This window comes from Macaca thibetana, chromosome 11, assembly GCF_024542745.1.
Source record: "Macaca thibetana thibetana isolate TM-01 chromosome 11, ASM2454274v1, whole genome shotgun sequence".
NCBI classification, from domain to species: Eukaryota; Metazoa; Chordata; class Mammalia; order Primates; family Cercopithecidae; genus Macaca; species Macaca thibetana.
In genome coordinates, this window is record NC_065588.1 from 31,292,867 (window position 1) to 31,313,768 (window position 20,902).

Genomic DNA, 20,902 nt, shown 5'->3' on the forward strand with positions numbered 1-20,902 from the left:
ATGAATACATTATTATTCTCTCCTCAACTCCCAATCCATATGTGCAGATGCTTACCTAGCATCTCTATCTGGATGTCTAATAGGTATCTCAAAAGCATCACAAACTTCTTATCCCCAAAAGTAGCTCTTGATGCTCCTCCTACAAACTTGTTTTTTTTTCTTTTGAGTTGCAGTGAGCCAAGATTGTGCCACTGCACTCCAGCCTGGTGAAAGAGCGAGACTCCATCTCAAAAAAAAAAAAAAAAAAAAAAAATTTCATGGGTTTTTGTTTGTTTGTTTGAAGTCTCACTCCTGTTCCCCCAGACTGGAGTGCCATGGCGTGATCTCAGCTCACTGCAAACTCTGCCTCCCAGGTTCAAGCGATTCTCCTGCCTCAGCCTCCCAAGTAGCTGGGATTACAGGCGACTGCCACCATGCCTGGCTAATTTTTGTATTTTTAGTAGAGACAGGGTTTCACCATGTTGGCCAGCCTAGTCTTGAACTCCTGACCTCAGGTGATCCACCCGCCTTGGCCTCCCAAAATGCTGGGATTCAGGCCTTCTCCTTTTAATGATATATTTTGATGACCAGAAATTCTTAATTTTTATATAGTCAGTTGTTTTTTACAGCAAAGCACCTGTGAGCATAGTCAAATTTATCACACTTATCCTTTATAATTTAAATGTCTTACTTAAGAAAACTTCCCTTTCCCAAGTTAATAAGTACATTTGATATTTTCTCCTAAAAATTATGTTCCATCTTTCACATTTAGGTTGTTAAGCCACCAATAATTGATTTTTCTGTATGGTGTGAGGTAGGGTTCAAATTTTCACCCCTTACTCAGAAGGCTCTGTTTTTCTACATAATAGTTTCGGTTTGATCTCCCTGCTTTCTGGAATCTCTTATCCTATGAAACACTATCAAGATTCTACAACAATGAAGCAAAACAAAGTATCAATCCCACAGTTTTATTTGTAAAGAACAAAGCATGAAAAGTCATATTTAAAGGTACTCCCAAACCTGAAAAACCCACGTCAGTTTGTCTGATATGTATGTTAAAGTGCTTAATATCACAATACTCTTTTAAATTTTATATTATGTTCAGATGAGAAAAAAATCCAGTTCTGATGCATTTTGTTAACAATACAAAGAAAAACAATATAAATTGAGAAATGCTAATTTGAAAAGAAAGATACACAGGGTACATTTATATATGATTCAAGTGTAACACAGAGCATTCTAAATGTTTCACACCCTCATTTGATTGACAACAGGAACTCCTTACTATACTTTTCTATTGTTGACAAGACTTGGTGTTTAGAATCAAGGTTGGATTCACACACAAGTACATTCAGGTAAATTAGAACAAGCATGATTCCCTCCTACATAATCCAAGGATACCCTGGATCCCTTTGAATGAGGAAAAATTTTATTTGAGGTTTTTTTCTTCCCTTTATCTTGATGTGATATATCTCTGAAGCCAATCTTTATCTTGTCCTTGAGAGGGTGAACAACTCTAATCAGATTTTGGAGATGAGGTTCTTCTTAGATTCTTTTGATCACACTACATCAGCAACCGCTTCAAAAAGCTTAGAATTCAGCTGATTCAAGGGATTTGTAAGTTTATTTTAATAGGAATAAAGGACCTAGTAGTTTATTATCCTTTTCTGTCTCCTATTTATGCTAAACATTAAAGTAATAAATACTTATATAAGAAACAGACTTCAAAAGACATGGATGACTTGGAAATAGGATTCACTATAAAAGTAGAGAAGGGCTCAAGACTCTCAATCAGTGAAGGTGTGTTAATACTGAAATATAAATAGCTAAAGTTCAGATTGTCTTTTCAACATAGTGAAAAGGATAGACTAGTTTCTGTAAACCTCACAGAAAATATTCACAGTTCCCTAAATGAAAAAATCATAATTTTTAGCAGAAAGAAGGTATTTCATTATGAAGATCCACACTCCTAATGTTGTGAAATAAATATTTCCCTGGAAATTTGAGGTCCTTGTCTGTCACCTCATGTTTCAAAATACCTTAGGGATGTCAACGTATACTACACATAAGCTGTCGTATAGTCTTGAACCTCTCTTTTTCACTTACATGAACATATAACGGTGCTTTATTGCCAAAAAAGGAAATATGAGCAATTCAGTATTTCCCCCATATCATTCATATAGTGTGATAGAAGTTCATTAAAATAATTTTTTAAAAAGCCATGTGAAAGTAAATACCACAGGGTTACAAAAGGTACAAAAATGTGTGAAACATTTAAATTTCAGAGGGAAATCCACACTTCTGCAAGGTTTAAGTTTCTCATATCAAATTCTCATTCCCAGTGGAAAACAGGGCAGGGAGGGTTGGGAGGCTTTTGTCCTCAGTAGCCTGCTTTTTCCCACTTAGGACTCCACTTTATACTACTTCACACTGACTCGCAGTCATTTTTAAGGCATATGACTCCCGACCAGGGCACAGATCTCACACATACTTCCAACGTCAGTGTAATGCCACTGTGTCATAAAGGTCGAGATTAGGGGTTTCAGGACATATGAAAAACATTGGGAAAATAAATATTTCAAGAGGTAATACTTTTGGCAATTTAATTTTAAAACAACTTCTTCACCAGCTATTACTATGCAAAAATAATCATTATGGTCCCAGGCATTTAATTTATTTGCAGGAAAAAACAAAACAAACTAAATGTTGATTTTTTTATTTAACTTTTGAGACATGATCCTAAAGCAATATATTAATTTGAAAAATTACCACAGCAGAAAACATGCCTCTATGTGGGTATGGTCCTTCCAAAAGTCAGCTTAAAAGTCAAGCATTTATTCTAAGCATTCTTCTACTACAGTTGTACTCAAACTTTTGGTATAACTTAGAGACAGTTATGAGCCACATAAAAACTAAGTCCTTTGTTCTGTTATTTTGAGATGGGATTTCCATATGTTACCCAGGCTGGACTCAAACTCCTAGGTTTAAGTGATCCTCCTGCCTTGGCTTCCCAAGCAGCTGGGACTACAGGTGTGTACTGCCATGCCCAGCATGTCTTATTTCTTTATAGCTGCACTTCTTATGTGACCCCAAACTCAGCCTAAGCATCCTTTTTATTGATCAAACTTGGATCCTAAGGACTATTTCCAAATATTTAAATTTATTCTTAAAGGCCAGGATTGACCACCATTGGGAATATTCAAAAGAATGGGGGTACCGGCCATTCAAGCAGCTCACACAAGGAGGGCCCCACACATTTATAGCATGGGCTGTATCAACAGAATAAGTACATGGGCTCACAAGGTGACTAAAGGACCCATCATCCAAGAGAATGTGTCGGTTCTGATGTGTTTTATTAAAATCATTTCACTATTACAGTCATATTACACAAAGGCATGAAGATGAAATTTTAGGTGTAACTTTTTTGGGGGTATTACTTTTTAAAGTAACGGTTTTATTCATGGGCCCCAAATCCAACTTTGCTCTCAGTTTTTTTTTTTTGAGACAGAGTCTCACTCTTGTCACCTAGGCTGGAGTGCAGTGGCACAATCTCGGCTCACTGCAACCTCCACACCTCCTGCATTTAAGCAATTCTCCTGCTTCAGCCTCCTGAGTTGCTGGAATTACAGGCCCTGCCACCACCCCCTGGATAATTTTTGTCTATTTTTTTTTTTTTTTTTTTTTAGTAGAGACAGGGTTTCACCATGTTGGCCAGTCTGGTCTCGAACTCCTGACTGACCTCAGATGATCCACCCGCCTCAGCCTCCCAAAGTGTCGGGATTACAGGCGTTAGCCACTGCACCTGGCCTGCTCCCAGTTTTTACAAGATGTTAATTCCCAACAATCTGAGAGCAATGTGTTAATATGAATATTAATTCTACTAAATGAATATTCATCCTTATTTCCTCCTTGTGTAGGTGGATGAATAAAGATCCAATAGTTTAATAGAAAGACTACTGGTAAGAATGCCAGAAGGTCAGTTTCATGCCGCCTGGTGAAATCAAACAAACAAACAAACAAACAAACAAACAAACAAACATGAATTCTAGAGCTTGTGTTGTCAGTGACCAGCTGTGGGGTAAGTGTAAGATTTAATCTCTCTATTCCTTAAGTGTTCCCTTCTACAAAGTAAGAAGGCTGGACGAGGTGCGTCAATCCTAGCACACTAACCTAAGTCATCCCCCTGGTTGCCTAGACCTGTCAGGAGCATGGCCTTATGAAGATACAAGCATGAAATCCTGGGTTGGACCCCTCTATAGTTTCTGATCACTAAACACAGTAGGAGCCCAGTGTAAAACAGGTTCTGGATATCTCCCACGATAGACTTCCCAGGTCCCTGGAAGAGCTGTACCATTGTAGACACACTTTAGCCTCAGGCAAACAAATTTCTGGTCTACCAAGAACCATCTTCTTAAACCATTTCCATGGGTTTTTAAATACAGCTGTCAACTCTCCTTTTCCTCAAGCATGAAGTCAATGTTAAAAGAGGCTGTCCTTGGCTGAATACAGTGTTTGATAAAGGGAGTTAGGCACTTGTTTCACTAGTTTCTTCCTCCAGGAAATAAGGTTAACAATACAGTTGGTCAAAGCTCAGCACTCTCAGATTGCACAAGGATACTGACGCCATGGCTTTGCTTTTCAGCCACAACTGGGAATAAAACTAGGAGCTCTGCTGAGGCAATTTTGCTGCTAAAAATGTACAAATGCCTAATTAGCATTACAGGACCTACCAGAAGATGAGGACTTAAGAGTAACTAGCCAATACTACATTTACTTAACTTCTTTATAAACTATCAAACTGGAAAGTTACTCACAACTTTTGGTCCTTCAAAATTGTTGCCACCTCTTGTTTTGCTTCCATTTTATCAGCCTGTGCCGCCAGTGGCTTTTAGCTTCTCTGGGTCAGTTGTTTTACATTATTACTCCCCTTCCTACAAAGGAACATAAAGCTTGCCCTGAAACACCCAGAAAGGGTTCATTCTCTCTCTCCTTCTGTTATTTGCATTATCATGGTCAACAAATGCTTCCACAAAAACATTCCAAGCCACACAGAACCCTCCTCCTCCTTAGACATTCCTTCCATTTCCTGAGGGGGGATGGGCCCTGGAGAGGTGGGTGATTAGGCCCTAAAAAAGACAGAGCTCATGGTTATCCTTAAGAGGTAGACCACTGCAGAGTTTAGATGGCCACATTAAAAGTACAGAATCAAACTGCTGTTTGCAATTCTTATGACTATGAATCTAACACTGAAATTCACATCTCCCCAACATACCTCAAATAACAAGAATAAAAATGCCAAGAATGAAGTTAGTCTAGGCTAATCTTTCCAAAGTGTAAAGAAGTTATAATCCCACAATTGAACACACTTCTCAGGGCTTTGTATGTTCTCTTTCCAGTTCAGCCAAGCTCCTGGGGTCTAGTGTTAAAAATACTCCAATTATATCATCTTGTGCGGACTGAAATTTTTTTCCAAAAGACTGGAGAAGTGACTAACAATTCGAATATATAAAACAGTTTGTAACTTAAAAGATACAAGTGCAGACTACCAGTACAGTAGGTAAAGCTGTGTGCATTCACAATACAAAGGATCAGACTCCAAGATGGATGGCTACTACGTAACAATGCATTCTGGGTTTCTTTGTGATACCTGGAGAAAAAAAAAAGCCCGACTGGGTTGCACTGTATTTACATCTTTACTGGCTTCTTCCTGGCTAGCACCACTCTTCCCCCCCAACCCCCAACATTTTTAAGCTACTTATTTTAAGTCACAGGAATATTCAATCTAAGAAAAGCGTCTTATTCGAGTAATATAATTTCTTAAAGAAGATAGCATATTTACACACATCTAACACATGAAAATACTCTATTTTATACTAAGTTCCAGGTTCAAATGAACTACAATACAACATTTTGCCTTGTCTGTAGAGTGAGGATTGTTCCAAATGGGGCATATGTTGGGCTGCCCCTGCAGTGACTCACTACTGTCAGACAAGTCCAAATCGGTCCCCTAGTTGGGGAAGGAGCAAGGTTTGGACTGAGAGTTTCTAGACAGTTGGGTTACACGTCCACTCCTTTGATGAGTGATCCTTCTAGGACTATGGTGAAGTCCTGAATGGTCTGCAGAATTCGGATAAGGGAGTTGACAGTCATGCGGTCTCGCAGGAGAGCGCTCTCTTCATACATTCGAGTGATGGCTGGACACTCAGCTAACAATGGAATCCACTGTGGGAGCAGGCGATCCCTACAGATCCAAACAGAAACAATTCCTAAGCACTGCTGGCCTCACTGCAGAACAAGGCACACAGTGGAGCCTGTGTGAATGGGTAAGTGTGGGGCCTGATGGTACAAAATCTATCTAAGCTAAGAGGTCAGGAGAGAGGAAATCAAAGCCAAGAAGTTGAATATTTTCTGGTAAAACAAACAGTGATGAGATAGTGTAAAGCTAAAGGGAAAATCCATTATTTTAAACCCAATTTAATTACATTAGAGAGTCTATGCACATTAAAGACATTCTCTATTCTGATTTTACCACCTTTAGAAAGAGGCAGAATGTCATTTTCTATGTCTTTTTTTTTTTTTTAATAGGAGTGTTACTCTGTGGCAAGGCATGCCACAGTATACTGACCTTTTGGAAGAAAGACTACACTAAACTGTAGAGATTTGCTTTTTATTTTTTTTAACTTATACAACGTAACAGGGTGAGGAACAAAATCAAAGCAGAAAAACATTAAGTAGATTTTATAAACCAGATGAGAGTTTGCATTGGTCTAATAAATCAGGAGAGTATAGAGATAAAAGGAGATAAAGATCATGCTCAAAAGAAATTTTAAAAGCACAGCTAAAACTGGGCTCCTTTTATGAAGAAATACAGAACTTAGTTCTGTAAACCAGCTGTTTCAGGAGGATAAAACCTCACATCTTCAATTTTTCCTGATCAAACCTGACATTAGTAACCCATTGCTAAGTTCCTAAGACATCCTTATTGAGCATCCCCAACCAGGCCATCTTCAGTCTCAGGTTGGGGCTCTTAAGGTTCAGGAAAAAACAAATACTACACGGGTAACTTAAAAAAAGAAAACTAAAGGTCTCTATGTTTCATTTCTTACAATTCTGAGAGCTGTTTTAAAAGTAATGGATTGTATTGCTCCTATGTGCTACTTTCAAAAAATAAAGGGGTAGGAAATAGTCTTAGAGAGAAGATGATATATAGTAAGAATCCCATAACATTAAATGTAAATATAGTGGTATATATACACTATATAAGGTTTACATAGCAAATATGTACGGTGTATGTGTCTAATTATCTAGCAACCTCTCTATTACCCATCTATCTGTGGAGCCAGTATAGAGTCATGGTGGAGACCTTGGGCTCTGCAGTGGGACAGGGTGTGAACTCAGCTCTGTCCCATTTTTCTGTGTGTCCTTGGGAAAGCCTGCTAACTTATGTGTGCCTCATCTATTTTCTACTTTCTTATCTTTAAAATGAGAAAATCGTTCGCTACCTCATGTAGTGGTAGTGGTGAATTAAACTTGAGGGAGGAGGCAGAGGTTGCAGTGAGCCAAGATTACGCCACGGCACTACAGCCTGGGCGATGGAGTGAGACTCTGTCTCAAAAGAAAAAGTAAAAGGAAAGAAAGTAACCCAAAGGAGAGCTCTGGAAGGGGTATGATCTGGTATAACCTTTTCTGGACTCTAGTTCAACATGTAACAGTTCAACGTGTAACAAAGATAGGAAAAATAAAACACTGGTTTTGTACCTTGTTCCAAGGCAAACTAAAATCTGGAATTTGCCGTCCTTCCCAATGTTCCTGGGTGCAGTATTAATAGCATTTACATAGTGGCAGAAAGTTTTACAGGATGATTTCTGAATAAGGACATCATCTTCATTATCTAGAATCTGGTCAGTTGTTTCAAAATAAGCAACCACTTTCTCTGAGGAAAAAAGTCAGAATTACATCACAATATATGTCAACACTTCATATATAGAAAGATTCATCACTTAATTTATTATGGAAACACTAATGATGCTTTGCATACAGTCAGTGCTGAAGCCAATATCATTACTTTATCATTGATTTCAGGGGTCCATGTTTCATGGTAGAACAATAAATACGTTCCCAGGAATTTCTTTTCTTTTCTTTTTTTTTTGAGACGGAATCTCGCTCTGTCGCCAAAGCTGGAGTGCAGTGGCCTGATCTCAGCTCACTGCAAGCTCTGCCTCCCGGGTTTACGCCATTCTCCTGCCTCAGCCTCCTGAGTAGCTGGGACTACAGGCGCCCGCCACCTTGCCTGGCTAGTTTTTTGTATTTTTTAGTAGAGACGGGGTTTCACCGTGTTAGCCAGGATGGTCTCGATCTCCTGACCTCATGATCCGCCCATCTCGGCCTCCCTAAGTGCTGGGATTACAGGCTTGAGCCACCGCGCCCAGCCAGGAATTTATTTTCTAATCTAGACTGCATTCCAGAAGACTATAAAGTTTACTCCCTTTAAAATACTTTCATGAAACAGAAACTGGCAAAAAAGAAAAGAAAAATAGCATCTTCTGTTGAGACTGGAACCTTCTAGGAGTAACCAGCAATGACGTGGTAGCCACTGAAATAATACCCCCTGTGTTCTACTTATAGAATGACTTGCTAACACTTTGCAACAAGACCCTTGAAATGTACCTGAATAAGTATCTGACAAAGACAGACATATGTATATACACAAGAAGCAGAAGCAGTAAGATTCTAGGCATTCCAGAAGAAAAAAAACCTGTGGGCCTATTTCTATCAACTTTCCTTTTTTTTTGTCTATTCTAAGTTAGAGGAAATAAACTACTTCATCTAGGCCTTATTTAGAAAACACAAAATGATTAATTGCCCATTTAAAGAAACTATGAATTCTGGAAGAGCTGCATACCAAAAGAAAGATTACAAAGTTTAGCAAGCTAGAGCAGAAACACTCCAAAAGAGCTTTCTGTGATTATGAAAACGTTCTCCATCTACAAGGTCCAATTTGGTAGCCACGTGTGGCTACTGAGCACTTGAAATGTGGCCAGTGTTATTAAGAAAATGAAATTTACATTTGATTTAAATTAAATACATTTGGCCACGCGTGGTGGCTCACACCTGTAATCCCAGCACTTTGGGAGGCCAAGGCGGGCAGATCACCTGAGGTTAGGAGTTCGAGACCAGCCTAGCCAGCATGGTGAAACCCCGTCTCTACTAAAAATACAAAAATTAGCTGGGCGTGGTGGCAGGCACCTGTAATCCCAGCTACTTGGGCTGAGGCAGGAGAATTGCTTGAACCTAGGAGGCAGAGGTTGCGGTGAGCCAAGATCACACCATTGCACTCCAGCCTGGGCAACAGAGTGAGACTCTGCCTAAAACAAACAAAAAAATTAAATAGATTTAAAATTTAAACGGCTATGTGTGGCTAATGGTTACTATACTGGACAACACAGAGCTAGAGGAATCCTTTTACAAAAACTGGCCAGGTGCAGTGCTCATACCTGTAATCCCAGCACCTTGGGAGGCCGACCTGGGTGGATCACTTGAGAACAGAATTTGGGACCAGCGTGGCCAACATGGCAAAACCCCGTCTCTACTAAAAATACAAAAATTAGGGGTGTGGTGGCAGGCACCTGTAATCCCAACTACTCAGTGACTGAGGCAGGAGAATCGCTTGAACCCAGGAGGCAGAGGTTGCAGTGAGCTGAGATGGGGCCACTGCACTCCAGCCTGGGCAGCAGAGTGAAACTCCATCTCAAACAAACAAAAAAGTTCTATCATGTCACTCCTTAGCTCAAAGCCTTCCAACAGCTTCCAATTTCATTCAGGATAAAGGCTGAGGTCATTCCAATCACCTAGAAGGCCCTACACAACCTGGCACTGACACTAAACACCACCTCCCCGAGTCTCCTACTCTCTCTCTCTCGCTGTGCTCCAGTCACACTGGTCTTGGAGTTCCATGGAAACACTTCCGCCTTGGGGCTTAGCACTCGTAGTGCTGTCAACCTGGAGTCCCTCTTCCCAGATATCTACATGGCTTACTTCCTCACCTACATGAAGTCTATGCTCCAATGTACCTTGACATTCAGCACAGTCTAAAACCACCCATTAAAAAGACCACGCGTTTAAATCCCCACTTTATTTCCTTTTATACTGCTCTATTTCTTTCCAGATCAATGGTCACATTTCTGACATACCATATGAATTACATTATTTGTTATGTTTTTGTGTATTGTTTGTTTCCCACACTAACCTAAGTTTGTCAACCACAGGGATTTCTGTTTTGTTTATTAATGTATATCTTGAGCAACTCGAATAATATTTGGAATATTGTACATATTATAATTTGTTGAGTGAATGAAAAACAAAGACAGTACTTGATATTTATTATTATTATATATACTTTTTGAGACAGGGTCTCACTCTGTTGCCCAGGCTGGAGTGCAGTGGCTTGATCATGGCTGACTGTAGCCTTCACCTCCTGGGCTCCTGGGCTCAAGTGATGCTGCTGCCTCAGGTTCTCAGGTAGCTGGAACCACAGGTGTTTGCTAGCACACTCAGCTAATTTAATATTTATTTAAAAAAATATATATACCTTTGCCAGGCACGGTGGCTCATTCCTGTAATCCCAGCACTTTGGGAGGCTGAGGCGGGTGGATCACGAGGTCAGGAGTTCAAGACCAGCCTGGCCAATATGGTAAAACCCCTTCTCTAGTAAAAATACGAAAATTAGTTGGGCATGGTGGTGCACACCTGTAGTCCCAGCTGCCTGGGAGGCTGAGGCAGGAGAATCGTTTGAACCCAGGAGAAGGAGGGTTGCAGTGAGCCAGGATTATGCCACTGCACTCCAGCTTGGGCAACAGAGTAAGACTCCGTCTCAAAAAAAGAAAAAAATATATATATACCCTTATCACTAACCCTTATTCACTCAGATTCCTGGGTCTGTGAGTTCCTAAGAAACACTTCAGTGACCTTAAAGTATATACATCTGCTTTATTTACCTATGAAGTCCCAGATGAAGACATTCTTGTGAAAGATGCGGGCAGATTTGAACCCATGGTGGAAAACCTGCTCAAGGGCTGCAACCAGGCCATTTTCTCCACACAGCAACACGGTGAGGCTTCCTCTCTGTGGGGCATAACACACAGTGTCAAAGAAAAATCTCCTGCATCTATGTCTAAGAAAAACACTAGAGAAGCAAGTGCTGAATGTAGCTATATGAAGCATATTTTTACAGCTACCAGAAAGCTTACAAATGAAAATTCAAGCACCCCATATTGCCTCGTGTATCACATATAAAAGCATCTTTAAAAGTCCCACTATACTAAGTTTTATAGCCCATAAATACCTCTTTTTCAGGTTTATGAAAATGTTTCACAATATTATTCACAGCTTCTCCAATTCCTTCTTGGATCTGCCCAGCATTGGGTTCTGTAAAATAATAAACAGTGGCTGCATTCTCATGGGAGATAAATAAACCAAAGTACTATGGGACATCAACTGTGTCCACCTAGGCAGGAAGTACATCACCAGAGCAGGCTGGCTTTGCCATGGGCTCTATAGAACTTGCCTCTGGCCAGTTTGGCCAAGTGGGAGGCATCCTGGCAAAATGGAAAATAATCCAAGAGATCCCTAGATTCAAATCCCAGCATTACCATCTGCAATCTATAACCCTAGCCTAGTGTCTAACTTCCTCTGAGTTTTCAGTTTCCTCAACTGAAAATAGGGAAAACACACACCTCATTGGGAAAACTGGTAAGTTATAGGAGTAAACAACTTAGCATGGTGCCTGTCACAAAATGCAAGCAAGCCCCCAAATATGAGAAGCAAGGCTGGGAAGTCCCAGCATCACTCCTCAAATGTTCCCTTATGCTACGTACCTATGAGCCCGTTAGTGAGCATAGACTAAGGCTTGAGGCGCTCTGGATAGCTAACCTGGAGTTTGAAGATTTGTTATTGTGTTTAAAATAAGGGGAAAATGCCAGGTACCCTTTGGCATCCAGGCCTGAAGCCCAGAACTCCCTCCCTTCCTGGCTAGTCAATCTGTCTCAGCACTGCTTCCTTCTGCCAGCCAGCACTTGCTCTTCTAGGCTACTTTCCTGAGGGATAGGTTGGTGGGCTGCTTGAATGGGACCTAAATCACTTTTGTCCACCAAATCTAAGGAATGGTTTGTTTTTTAAAAAAGGTGGTAAACATTTCAGAAGTAGGTAACAAGAGAAAAGGTATATAGTTTGGATTTTCTTGTAGTTCTAATTTACTTATCACACTATAAAGGAAAACCCATACATCCTCATGTTTAAGAATCTCTGAATTCATACTGCTGAAGGATTTCTTGCATAAACATTTCTTTCAGTGAAATTCAAGGTTTTTTCTACACTAATGCATAAAAATTGTTAAAATGAAAACCTCCTATAATTGAAGTACTGATACCACGACCTCTTGTTCCTAGTAGTTTCTTTACCCAGTAGCTTTTTGTTTTTTTACCTTTACCTTTCTCTATTTCTTCTTCAGACATCAAGTCTATTTTGAAACCTGTCACCCATTCCAAAAGAGCCTTGATCAATATTATTTTAAAACTGACTTAAAAAATTTTCAGTTCTCTGAATACCATCTTACATATAACATACTGTGAGAAAATACCGTTATCCATTTCTGAGTCTTGGGTCATTCAGACTTTTCTGCTTATAGAGTGAGAAAAGAAAGTATGATAAAAAAAAATGGGGGATAAAAGCCTTTCAAATAATACCCCCATAAAATTGGACTGACTCAGCTGTTATAATAATTTGGATGGATTGAGCTGAAACCTACTTTTAAATTTTAAATCAGCATAATTAAAATTCACCATATACTAAAAGTCACCAATTTTGATGAGCTTTGACAAATGGACAGTCATGTAACCACCACCACAATCATGATATGGAACATTTCCATCATTCCTGAAAGTTACCCTGTGCTCTTTTCAGTTACCTTCCTTAGCTCCTAACTCCTGGAAACCACTGATCTGCTTTCTATTATTATATTGCTTTTATAGAGATCTGATATATAAATAGATACATATCACTAATCTGTTTATCCTTTCACCAGTTGACGGATATTGGGATTGTTTCCATCTTTGGCTATTACGAATAAAGCTCTAAGAACATCTGCGTACAAGTCTGCGTAGATATATGTATTCATTTCTCTTGTGTACATATCTAGGAGTGAGATTGCTGGGCCAAGGGTATGGTAAACGTACATGTATCTTTATAAATGCCAAGATGTTTTTTATTTTGTATTCCCACTAGCAATGCATGAGCTTTCTGTTACTCCACATCCTTACCAATATTTGTTGCTATAAGTGCTTTAAATTGGTTGGGCGCAGTGGCTCGCGCCTGCAATCACAGCACTCTGGCAGGCTGAGGCGGGAGGATCATCTGAGGTCAGGAGTTCAAGACCAGCCTGGCCAACACGGTGAAACCCCATCCCTACCCAAAATACAAAATTAGCCTCTCGTGGCAGTGCATGCCTGTAATTCCAGCTACTTGGGAGGCTGAGGCAGGAGAATCGCTTGAACCTGGGAAGCGGAGGTTGCAGTGAGATGAGACTGCACCACTGCACTCCAGCCCCGCCAACAAGAGCGAAACTCAGTCAACAAACAAACAAACAAACAAAAACAAAAACAAAAAAACTGCACACATGGTTAATACACAATCATGTGCTAGCAAATGGATAGAGACTAATAGAATCTAGGGAAACTACTTTGTTAATAAACTAAGGACCTATTAGGTACCTTTGTTATTCTACTTGTGGTTATAATCTATAGCTAAAAAGCCCCGTCACTGATAAACTTCTGTAACTTTTCCCTAAATACTGCCTCTATATTCATGTTCTGTGGCTGCCTTCTGTGGCTGCTGTAACGGACTCAAAAATTTGGTGGCTTAAGTGACAGAAATACATTTTATTGCAGTTCTGGGGGCCAGAAGTCAAAATTTAGTTATCACTGGGCAAAAGAAAAAAAAAAAAGCAAGGTGTCAGCAGGGCTGCATTCCCTTGAAATTCTAGGGGAAAATCCCTTCCTTGCCTCTTTTAGCTTCTGGTGGCTGTTGGCATTTTTTTTTTTTTTTTTTGAGACGGAGTCTCGCTCTGTTGCCTAGGCTGTAGTGCATGTAGTGCAGTGGCCAGATCTCAGCTCACTGCAACCTCCACCTCCCAGATTTAAGCAATTCTCCTGTCTCAGCCTCCCGAATAGCTAGGATTACAGGTGCACGCTACCATGTCCGGCTAATTTTTGTATTTTTAGTAGAGACGAGTCAGGCTGGCCTCAAACTCCTGACCTCAGGTGATCCAACTCAGCCTCCCAAAGTGCTGGCTGGGATTACAGGCGTGAGCCATAGCGCCCGGCCGGCATTCCTTGGTTTTTTTTTTTTAAAGACATAGTCATGCTTGCTTCACATATACTTGCAGCACATATACTAAAAAATTGGAACAATACAAAGAAGATTATTAGCATGGTCCCTGCACAAGGATGACAAGCAAATTTGTGAAGCATTCCATATTTTCCTCAATACTTGAATATGGAACATATGCACAGGAGAAGGAAATAACATTGCACTTTATAAACACTGTATTGTAAGTGGAAAATGCAATGTCTTAAATAAAACTATTTAAAATTGGCACCAAAAAAAAAACCCAAAAAAAGACAAGAGTGTCACTCTGTCACTCAAGCTGGAATGCAGTGGCATGAGCTCGGCTCACTGCAACCTCTACCTCCTGGGTTAAAGCAATCCTCATGCCTCAGCCTCCTGAGTAGCTGGGATTACAGGCATGCACCACATGCCTGGTTAATGTTTTTTTTTTTTTTTTTTAGTAGAGACGGAGTTTTGCTATGTTGGCCTCAAACTCCTGACCTCAAGTGATCTGCCCACTTTGGCCTCCCAAAGTGTTGGGAAAGAATACATATGATTGCATTTAGGGTCCATGTAGGTGATCCAGGACAATCTCCTTATTTCAAGATCCCTATCACATCTGCAAAAATCCTTTTTCCAAATAAGGCAACATTTATAGATTCTAGAGGTTAGAATTTTACATTTTTGGGAGACATTATTTAGTCTATTAAAGCCTACATTAGTAATTTAGTCTATTAAAGCCTACATTAGTATAAATTAGGAAGTTTACTATATGCTAAAAATGGCATGTGAACATAGTATAATACTCGTAAAATTAACTCCTTTATAGTATTTTGTTTCATCCCTACTATAGGAAGAAAATTGGAACAGAAGGGGTAGAAGGAAATTTTAATCTCTTAGAATAAGAGACACTGGGGCAGGCGCAGTGGCTCACGCCTCTAATCCCAGAACTTTCAGAGGCCAAGGCGGGCAGATCTCAAGGTCAAGAGATTGAGACCAGCCTGGCCAACATGGGGAAACCCCGTCTCTATCAAAAATATAAAAAATTAGCCAGGTGTGGTGGCGGGCACCTGTGATCCCAGCTACTTGGGAGGCTGAGGCAGGAGAATTGTTTGAACCTGGGAGGCAGGGGTTGCAGAGAGCTGAGATCGCACCACTGCACTGCAGCCTGGGTGACAGAGCAAGACTCCTTAAAAAAAAAAAAAAAAAAAAAAAAAAAAAAAAGGCTAGATATGGCTATCTGGGAGTACTGTAACATACAACTATTATTATTTCTCCTTTAAGTTTCAGGCAAGGCCAGATGTGGTGGCACATGCCTGCAATGCCAGCACTTTGGGAGGCTGAGGCGGGCAGATTGCTTGAGCTCAGCAGTTCAAGACCAGCCTGGGCAACATGGCGAAAGGCAGTCTATAAAAAAAATACAAAAATTAGCCGGGTGTGATGAGGTGTGGCTATAGTCCCAGCTACTTGGAAAGCTGAGGTGGGAGGATCATTTGAACCCAGGGGGCAGAGGCTGCAGTGAGCTGAGACTGTGCCACTGCATTCTAGCCTGGGTGACAGAGTGAAATCTTGTCTCAAAAAATAAAAGTTTCAGGTAAAATATTTACTTATATTTCCACAGCTTAATAAAAACAGAGCAAGCAGGTTTTCTAAAAAGATAGATTTTAACTCTAAACTCTTCCAGCTTTTGAATATTTATGAATTTTCCTCAACTTTCTTCTTTTTTAAATCTCCTCACTACATTCATTAACACAACTGTTTTCTATCAAATGGTCACATGAAGCCTACATCATATGAGCACATAGGAAAAATTTAAATATACTTACTGTTGTTTTTTCCTGTCAGTGAAGTGATGCTCAATCTCCTAGCCGTGGTGGGTGACTTCTGCTGGGGTGGAGTCCGACACTGCTTTACTAGATCATCATCTGATGCTGATGTCATCAATTCTCCAATAAGAATTCTCTCCAGGCTCCCATCATCAATGCCTTTCCCCAGCCACCGTCCACATGGGAATCTGGTAGGACAGAGAACAAATTTTTTATTTTTATTTTTTTTTTGAGACAGGGTTCTTGTTCAGCCCCCTGAGTAGCTGGGACTACAGGTGTGCACCAACACACCTGGCTAATTTTTGTGTTTTTCGTAGAGAGAAGGTCTCATTACATTGCCTATGCTGGTCTTGAACTCCTGGCCTCAAGTGATCCTTCCATCTCAGTTTCCCAAAGTGTGGGGAGGATTACACAGGTGTGAGCCATTGCACCCGGTCAGAGTATTTTCAAACTAGAAATTAATTTGGGAGTTAAGGCACAGAAGAAAAGAGGACAATGTTTCCACAGAGTAGTATTGGCTGTGATTAGTGGAATCCAAGAGATCTTTTCCTCCTACTGAAATTATTTTAGGCTCTTTTTGATTTTCTTTTATTCTGAGAGTTATATTAATCTTTCCAACATTTGTGGACTAAGCAATAGCAGCAAACATCTGTTGTTTTAAAGTTTTTTGAGGCTGGGCATGGTGGCTCATGCCTGTAATCCCAGCACTTTGGGAGGCCAAGGCGGGTGGATCACTTGAGGTTGAGACCAGCCTGGCCAATACAGCGAAACTCCCATCTCTACTAAAAATACAGAAATTAGCCGGGTATGGTGGCGGGTACCTTGTAATCCCAGCTACTTGGGAGGCTGAAGCACGAGAATTGCTTGAACCTGGGAGGCAGAGGTTGCAGTGAGCCGAGATAGTGCCACTGCACTCCAGCCTGGGCAACAAGAGTGAAACTCTATCTCAAAAAAAAAAAAAAAGGCCGGGCGCGGTGGCTCACGCCTGTAATCCCAGCACTTTGGGAGGCCGAGGCGGGCGGATCACAAGGTCAGGAGATCGAGACCACGGTGAAACCCCGTCTCTACTAAAAAAATTACAAAAAATTAGCTGGGCGCGGTTGTGGGCGCCTGTAGTCCCAGCTACTCGGGAGGCTGAGGCAGGAGAATGGCGTGAACCCGGGAGGCGGAGCTTGCAGTGAGCCGAGATCGCGCCACTGCACTCCAGCCTGGGCTGGGCGACAGAGCGAGACTCCGTCTCAAAAAAAAAAAAAGAAAAGAAAAAGAAAAAAAAAGTTTTTTAGGGGGCAATTTTGTATGACATAAACAAAAAAAAATTGTCCCCCTCCCCTGGAAAAAAAAAAACCCTAAAATTCAGAAGGCAGCAGAAGAACTCAAACGATCTTTTTTTTTTTGAGATAGAGTTTCACCTTGTTGCCCAGGCTGGAGTGCAATGGAGCAATCTCGGTTCACTGCAATCTCCGCCTCCTGGGTTTGAGCGACTCTCCTGCCTCAACCTCCCAAGTATCTGGGATTACAGGCATACGCCACCATGCCCCACTAATTTTTTTATTTAGTAGAGATGAGGTTTCACCATGTTCGTGAGGAGTTAGAGGTCTCAAACTCCTGACCTCAGGTGATCCACCCGTCTTGGCCTCTCAAAGTGCTGGGATTACAGGTGTGAGCCACCGTGCCCAGCCTACAATTCTTAAACTTTTTCTTATCTGAAGAGTCTTAAAACAAAGAATTCTGAGTTCCCAAGGCCATTTTCTTACCTGTATGTATGTCCTGTGATTTCATTTCTGACCATGACACAATCCACTAGCCATTTGGCTAACAGTCCTGAGTTATCGTGACCAATCTGAACAGTGGTCAGCTTCCCCAAGTTCTGGCACTGTAGGGACAGGACTTTAGGTTATTTAGTACTCAATCCCATCCTGTTACATCTCAGCTTTACAGGTACTTTGGTTCCGTCTAATTTAACAACTGCATAGACAAACCCTGAATAATGTATTCAGCTATGCACTAGAGAAATATATTCACATGTATTCCTTGCTCTCAGAGAGCTCCCACATAATGAGATAGGAGACATATGGACATTAACTACCAAATGAGGGGGACTGCACACAGTGCTAGATTAGAGATATAAAAAGTGCTAGAAGAACGCTGGGGAAGGAACAGTTACTTCTACTTGGGGAACCCACAAACAACATTGACACAGTGACTTGTGCCTTGAAGGATGAGAAGAATTTCAAAAAACAGGAAAAAGATGCTATTTAGATTTAGTTACAGAGAGGCCAAGAAAACAATTATAGGTTTTAAAAAATCACTGATTTTTTTTTTTTTTTTTTTTGAGACAGAGTCTCGCTCTATTGCCCAGGCTGGAGTGCAGTGGCTAGATCTCAGCTCAGTGCAAGCTCCGCCTCCTGGGTTTACGCCATTCTCCTGCCTCAGCCTCCCGAGTAGCTGGGACTACAGGTGCCCGCCACCTCGCCCGGCTAGTTTTTTTTTGTATTTTTTAGTAGAGACGGGTTTCACTGTGTTAGCCAGGATGGTCTCAATCTCCTGACCTTGTGATCTGCCCGTCTCGGACTCCCAAAGTGCTGGGATTACAGGCTTGAGTCACCGCGCCCAGCCAATATTCTTTCTTTAAAAAAAATTTTTTTTTGTGGGTACACAGTAGGTATATATATTTATAGGGTACATGAGATGTTGACATTTTTCTGTTCCAATAAGATACTCAGGCAGAACTGACCTCAGACCTCATATACTAGAAGTCTTCGAAGCTATTTTTTAACAGGCATAGCTATCAGTAAGTTATCTTCACTGGCCCTTTGTGGACAAGTACAAAATAAAGCAATGATAATAGGAATAGTAAAAATGAATACTAATTAAATTCTGACTTCTAAAATCTGATAATGAAAAGATCACTGACCCCAACTATGTGCTGGATGAGAACATCAGAATTATAAGTTCTTTTTTTGGTTAATTTTAATTTTTAATTTTTATGGGTACCTAGTAGATGTGTATATTTATGGATTAATTGAGATATTTTGATATAGGCATGCAATGCCTAATAACTGTATCAGGGTAAATGGGGTATCTGTCACCTCAAACATTTATCATTTGTGTGACAATCCAATTATGCTCTTTTAAGTTATTTTAAAATGTACAGTTAAATTATTTTTGACTATAGTCACCCTGTTGTGCTAGTGAATACTAGGTCTTATTCACTCTATTTTTTTGTATCCATTAGAGCTACGAGTTTTTTTTTTTTTTTTTTGAGATGGAGTTTCACTCTCATTGCCCAGGCTGGAGTGCAATGGCGCAATCTCAGCTAACCACAACCTTTGCCTCCCGGGTTCAAGTGATTCTCCTGCCTGAGCCTCCTGAGTAGCTGGGATTGCAGGCATGTGCCACCATGCCTGGCTAATTTTTGTGTTTTTAGTAGAGATGGGGTTTCTCCATGTTGGTCAGGCTGGCCTCGAACTCCCGACCTCAGGTGATCTGCCCTCCTTGGCCTCCCAAAGTGCTGGGATTACAGGCGTGAGTCACTGTGCCTGGCCAGAGCTACGAGTTCTTAAAGCACTTTATTCTTTGTAGCTCAGTGAGAAGGTATCACCATACTCTAGCTTAGGGATGATGGCATCTTGAATTAGTTGTACTGTAGAGATGGAAAGAAGTAGGTAGACATGAGAGAGACAGCTTAGAAATGGCAATGATGGGGTTTTTTAACGTAGTTCCATTATTGGTAGATGAAGAAAAGCCAAGGGTTTTAATATTTTATATACAGGTGGCTTTGAGTCTACTGCATGGATAAGGCCAAACTGGGCTCCTGGGGCAGGGGGGTGGTATCATGACTCTAAGTGGAAACTGCTATTTCGAGACCCCAAGGAACATGAGAATGGGACATTCAGTTAGTACCATTTCCTTCCTCAAACACAACAGTTATTTGTCCTCTTCCTCCACCAAGATCAACCTGTGTACAGGCTTAACCACATGGAACTATCTCACCAAGTAAGACCTGGAAATTGACTACAATATTAAAAGGTTGTTTATTTTGTTTTTTGAGACAGAGTCTCACTCTGTCATCCAGGCTGGAGTGCAGTGACACAATCTTGGCTCACTACAACCTCTGTCTCCTGGGCTCAAGTGACCTCAGCCTTGCAAGTACCTGGACTACAGGTGCATGCCACCATGCCCAGCTAATTTTTGTATTTTCTGTAGAGATGGGGTCTCACTATGTTGCCCAGGCTGGTTGTCTCAAAGTCCAGGGCTCAAGCAATCTGCTTGCCTTGGTCTCCCAAAGTGTTGAGATTATAGGCATGACACACTGCGCCTGGCCAAAAGGCATTTTTATAGAATCACTCTATAAATGTCACCATGTGGTCTAAAATCTGTAAGTAGACGCTTGAACCCAAGAGGTGGGGGTTGCAATGAGTGGAGATCACACCACTGCACTCCAGCCTGAGCGAAAGAGCAAGACTCTGTCTCAAAAAAATAAAAATAAAAATAAATAAAAAATAAAAAATAATAAAATAAAATCCATAAGCGTGAATATCAGCTCTCCTGTCCTTTTGCCAAAGGATGACCAGGTTTGGGCAGAAAGCATTTTACAGTAGGGAAGAGAACCACTGTGGGGATAACATTTATTTGAACATTTCTTGCTTGCTAGGATCTGTGCTAGGCCCTGAAAATAATGGGAGAAGACCTGGAAAGCCTCAAAGCACACCACTACA

The 20,902-nt window shown here is 40.8% G+C and overlaps 1 protein-coding gene and 1 non-coding gene across 7 annotated transcripts in view; one reads left to right on the plus strand and one right to left on the minus strand.

The window, feature by feature from the left end:
- The window catches only part of DENND5B (DENN domain containing 5B), a 330,200-nt gene that overhangs the window by 124,248 nt on the left and 185,050 nt on the right, over window positions 1-20,902 (minus strand). For 5 of the 6 annotated variants that reach the window (XM_050750275.1, XM_050750279.1, XM_050750278.1 and 2 more), the window contains 6 exons: window positions 17,939-18,057; window positions 16,185-16,372; window positions 11,321-11,403; window positions 10,974-11,100; window positions 7,738-7,912; window positions 932-6,220 (listed from right to left, as the gene is read on the minus strand). In XM_050750275.1, coding sequence (XP_050606232.1) covers window positions 6,037-6,220; window positions 7,738-7,912; window positions 10,974-11,100; window positions 11,321-11,403; window positions 16,185-16,372; window positions 17,939-18,057 — 876 coding nt within the window. In that variant the 3' untranslated portion in view covers window positions 932-6,036. Of the gene's footprint in view, window positions 1-931; window positions 6,221-7,737; window positions 7,913-10,973; window positions 11,101-11,320; window positions 11,404-16,184; window positions 16,373-17,938; window positions 18,058-20,902 lie in introns of those variants that run through there. The other variant, XR_007717930.1, reaches the window with a different exon arrangement.
- On the plus strand, window positions 14,405-14,512 carry LOC126931824 (U6 spliceosomal RNA). Its single transcript, XR_007717939.1, has one exon. It is a non-coding gene; the product is annotated as a U6 spliceosomal RNA (small nuclear RNA).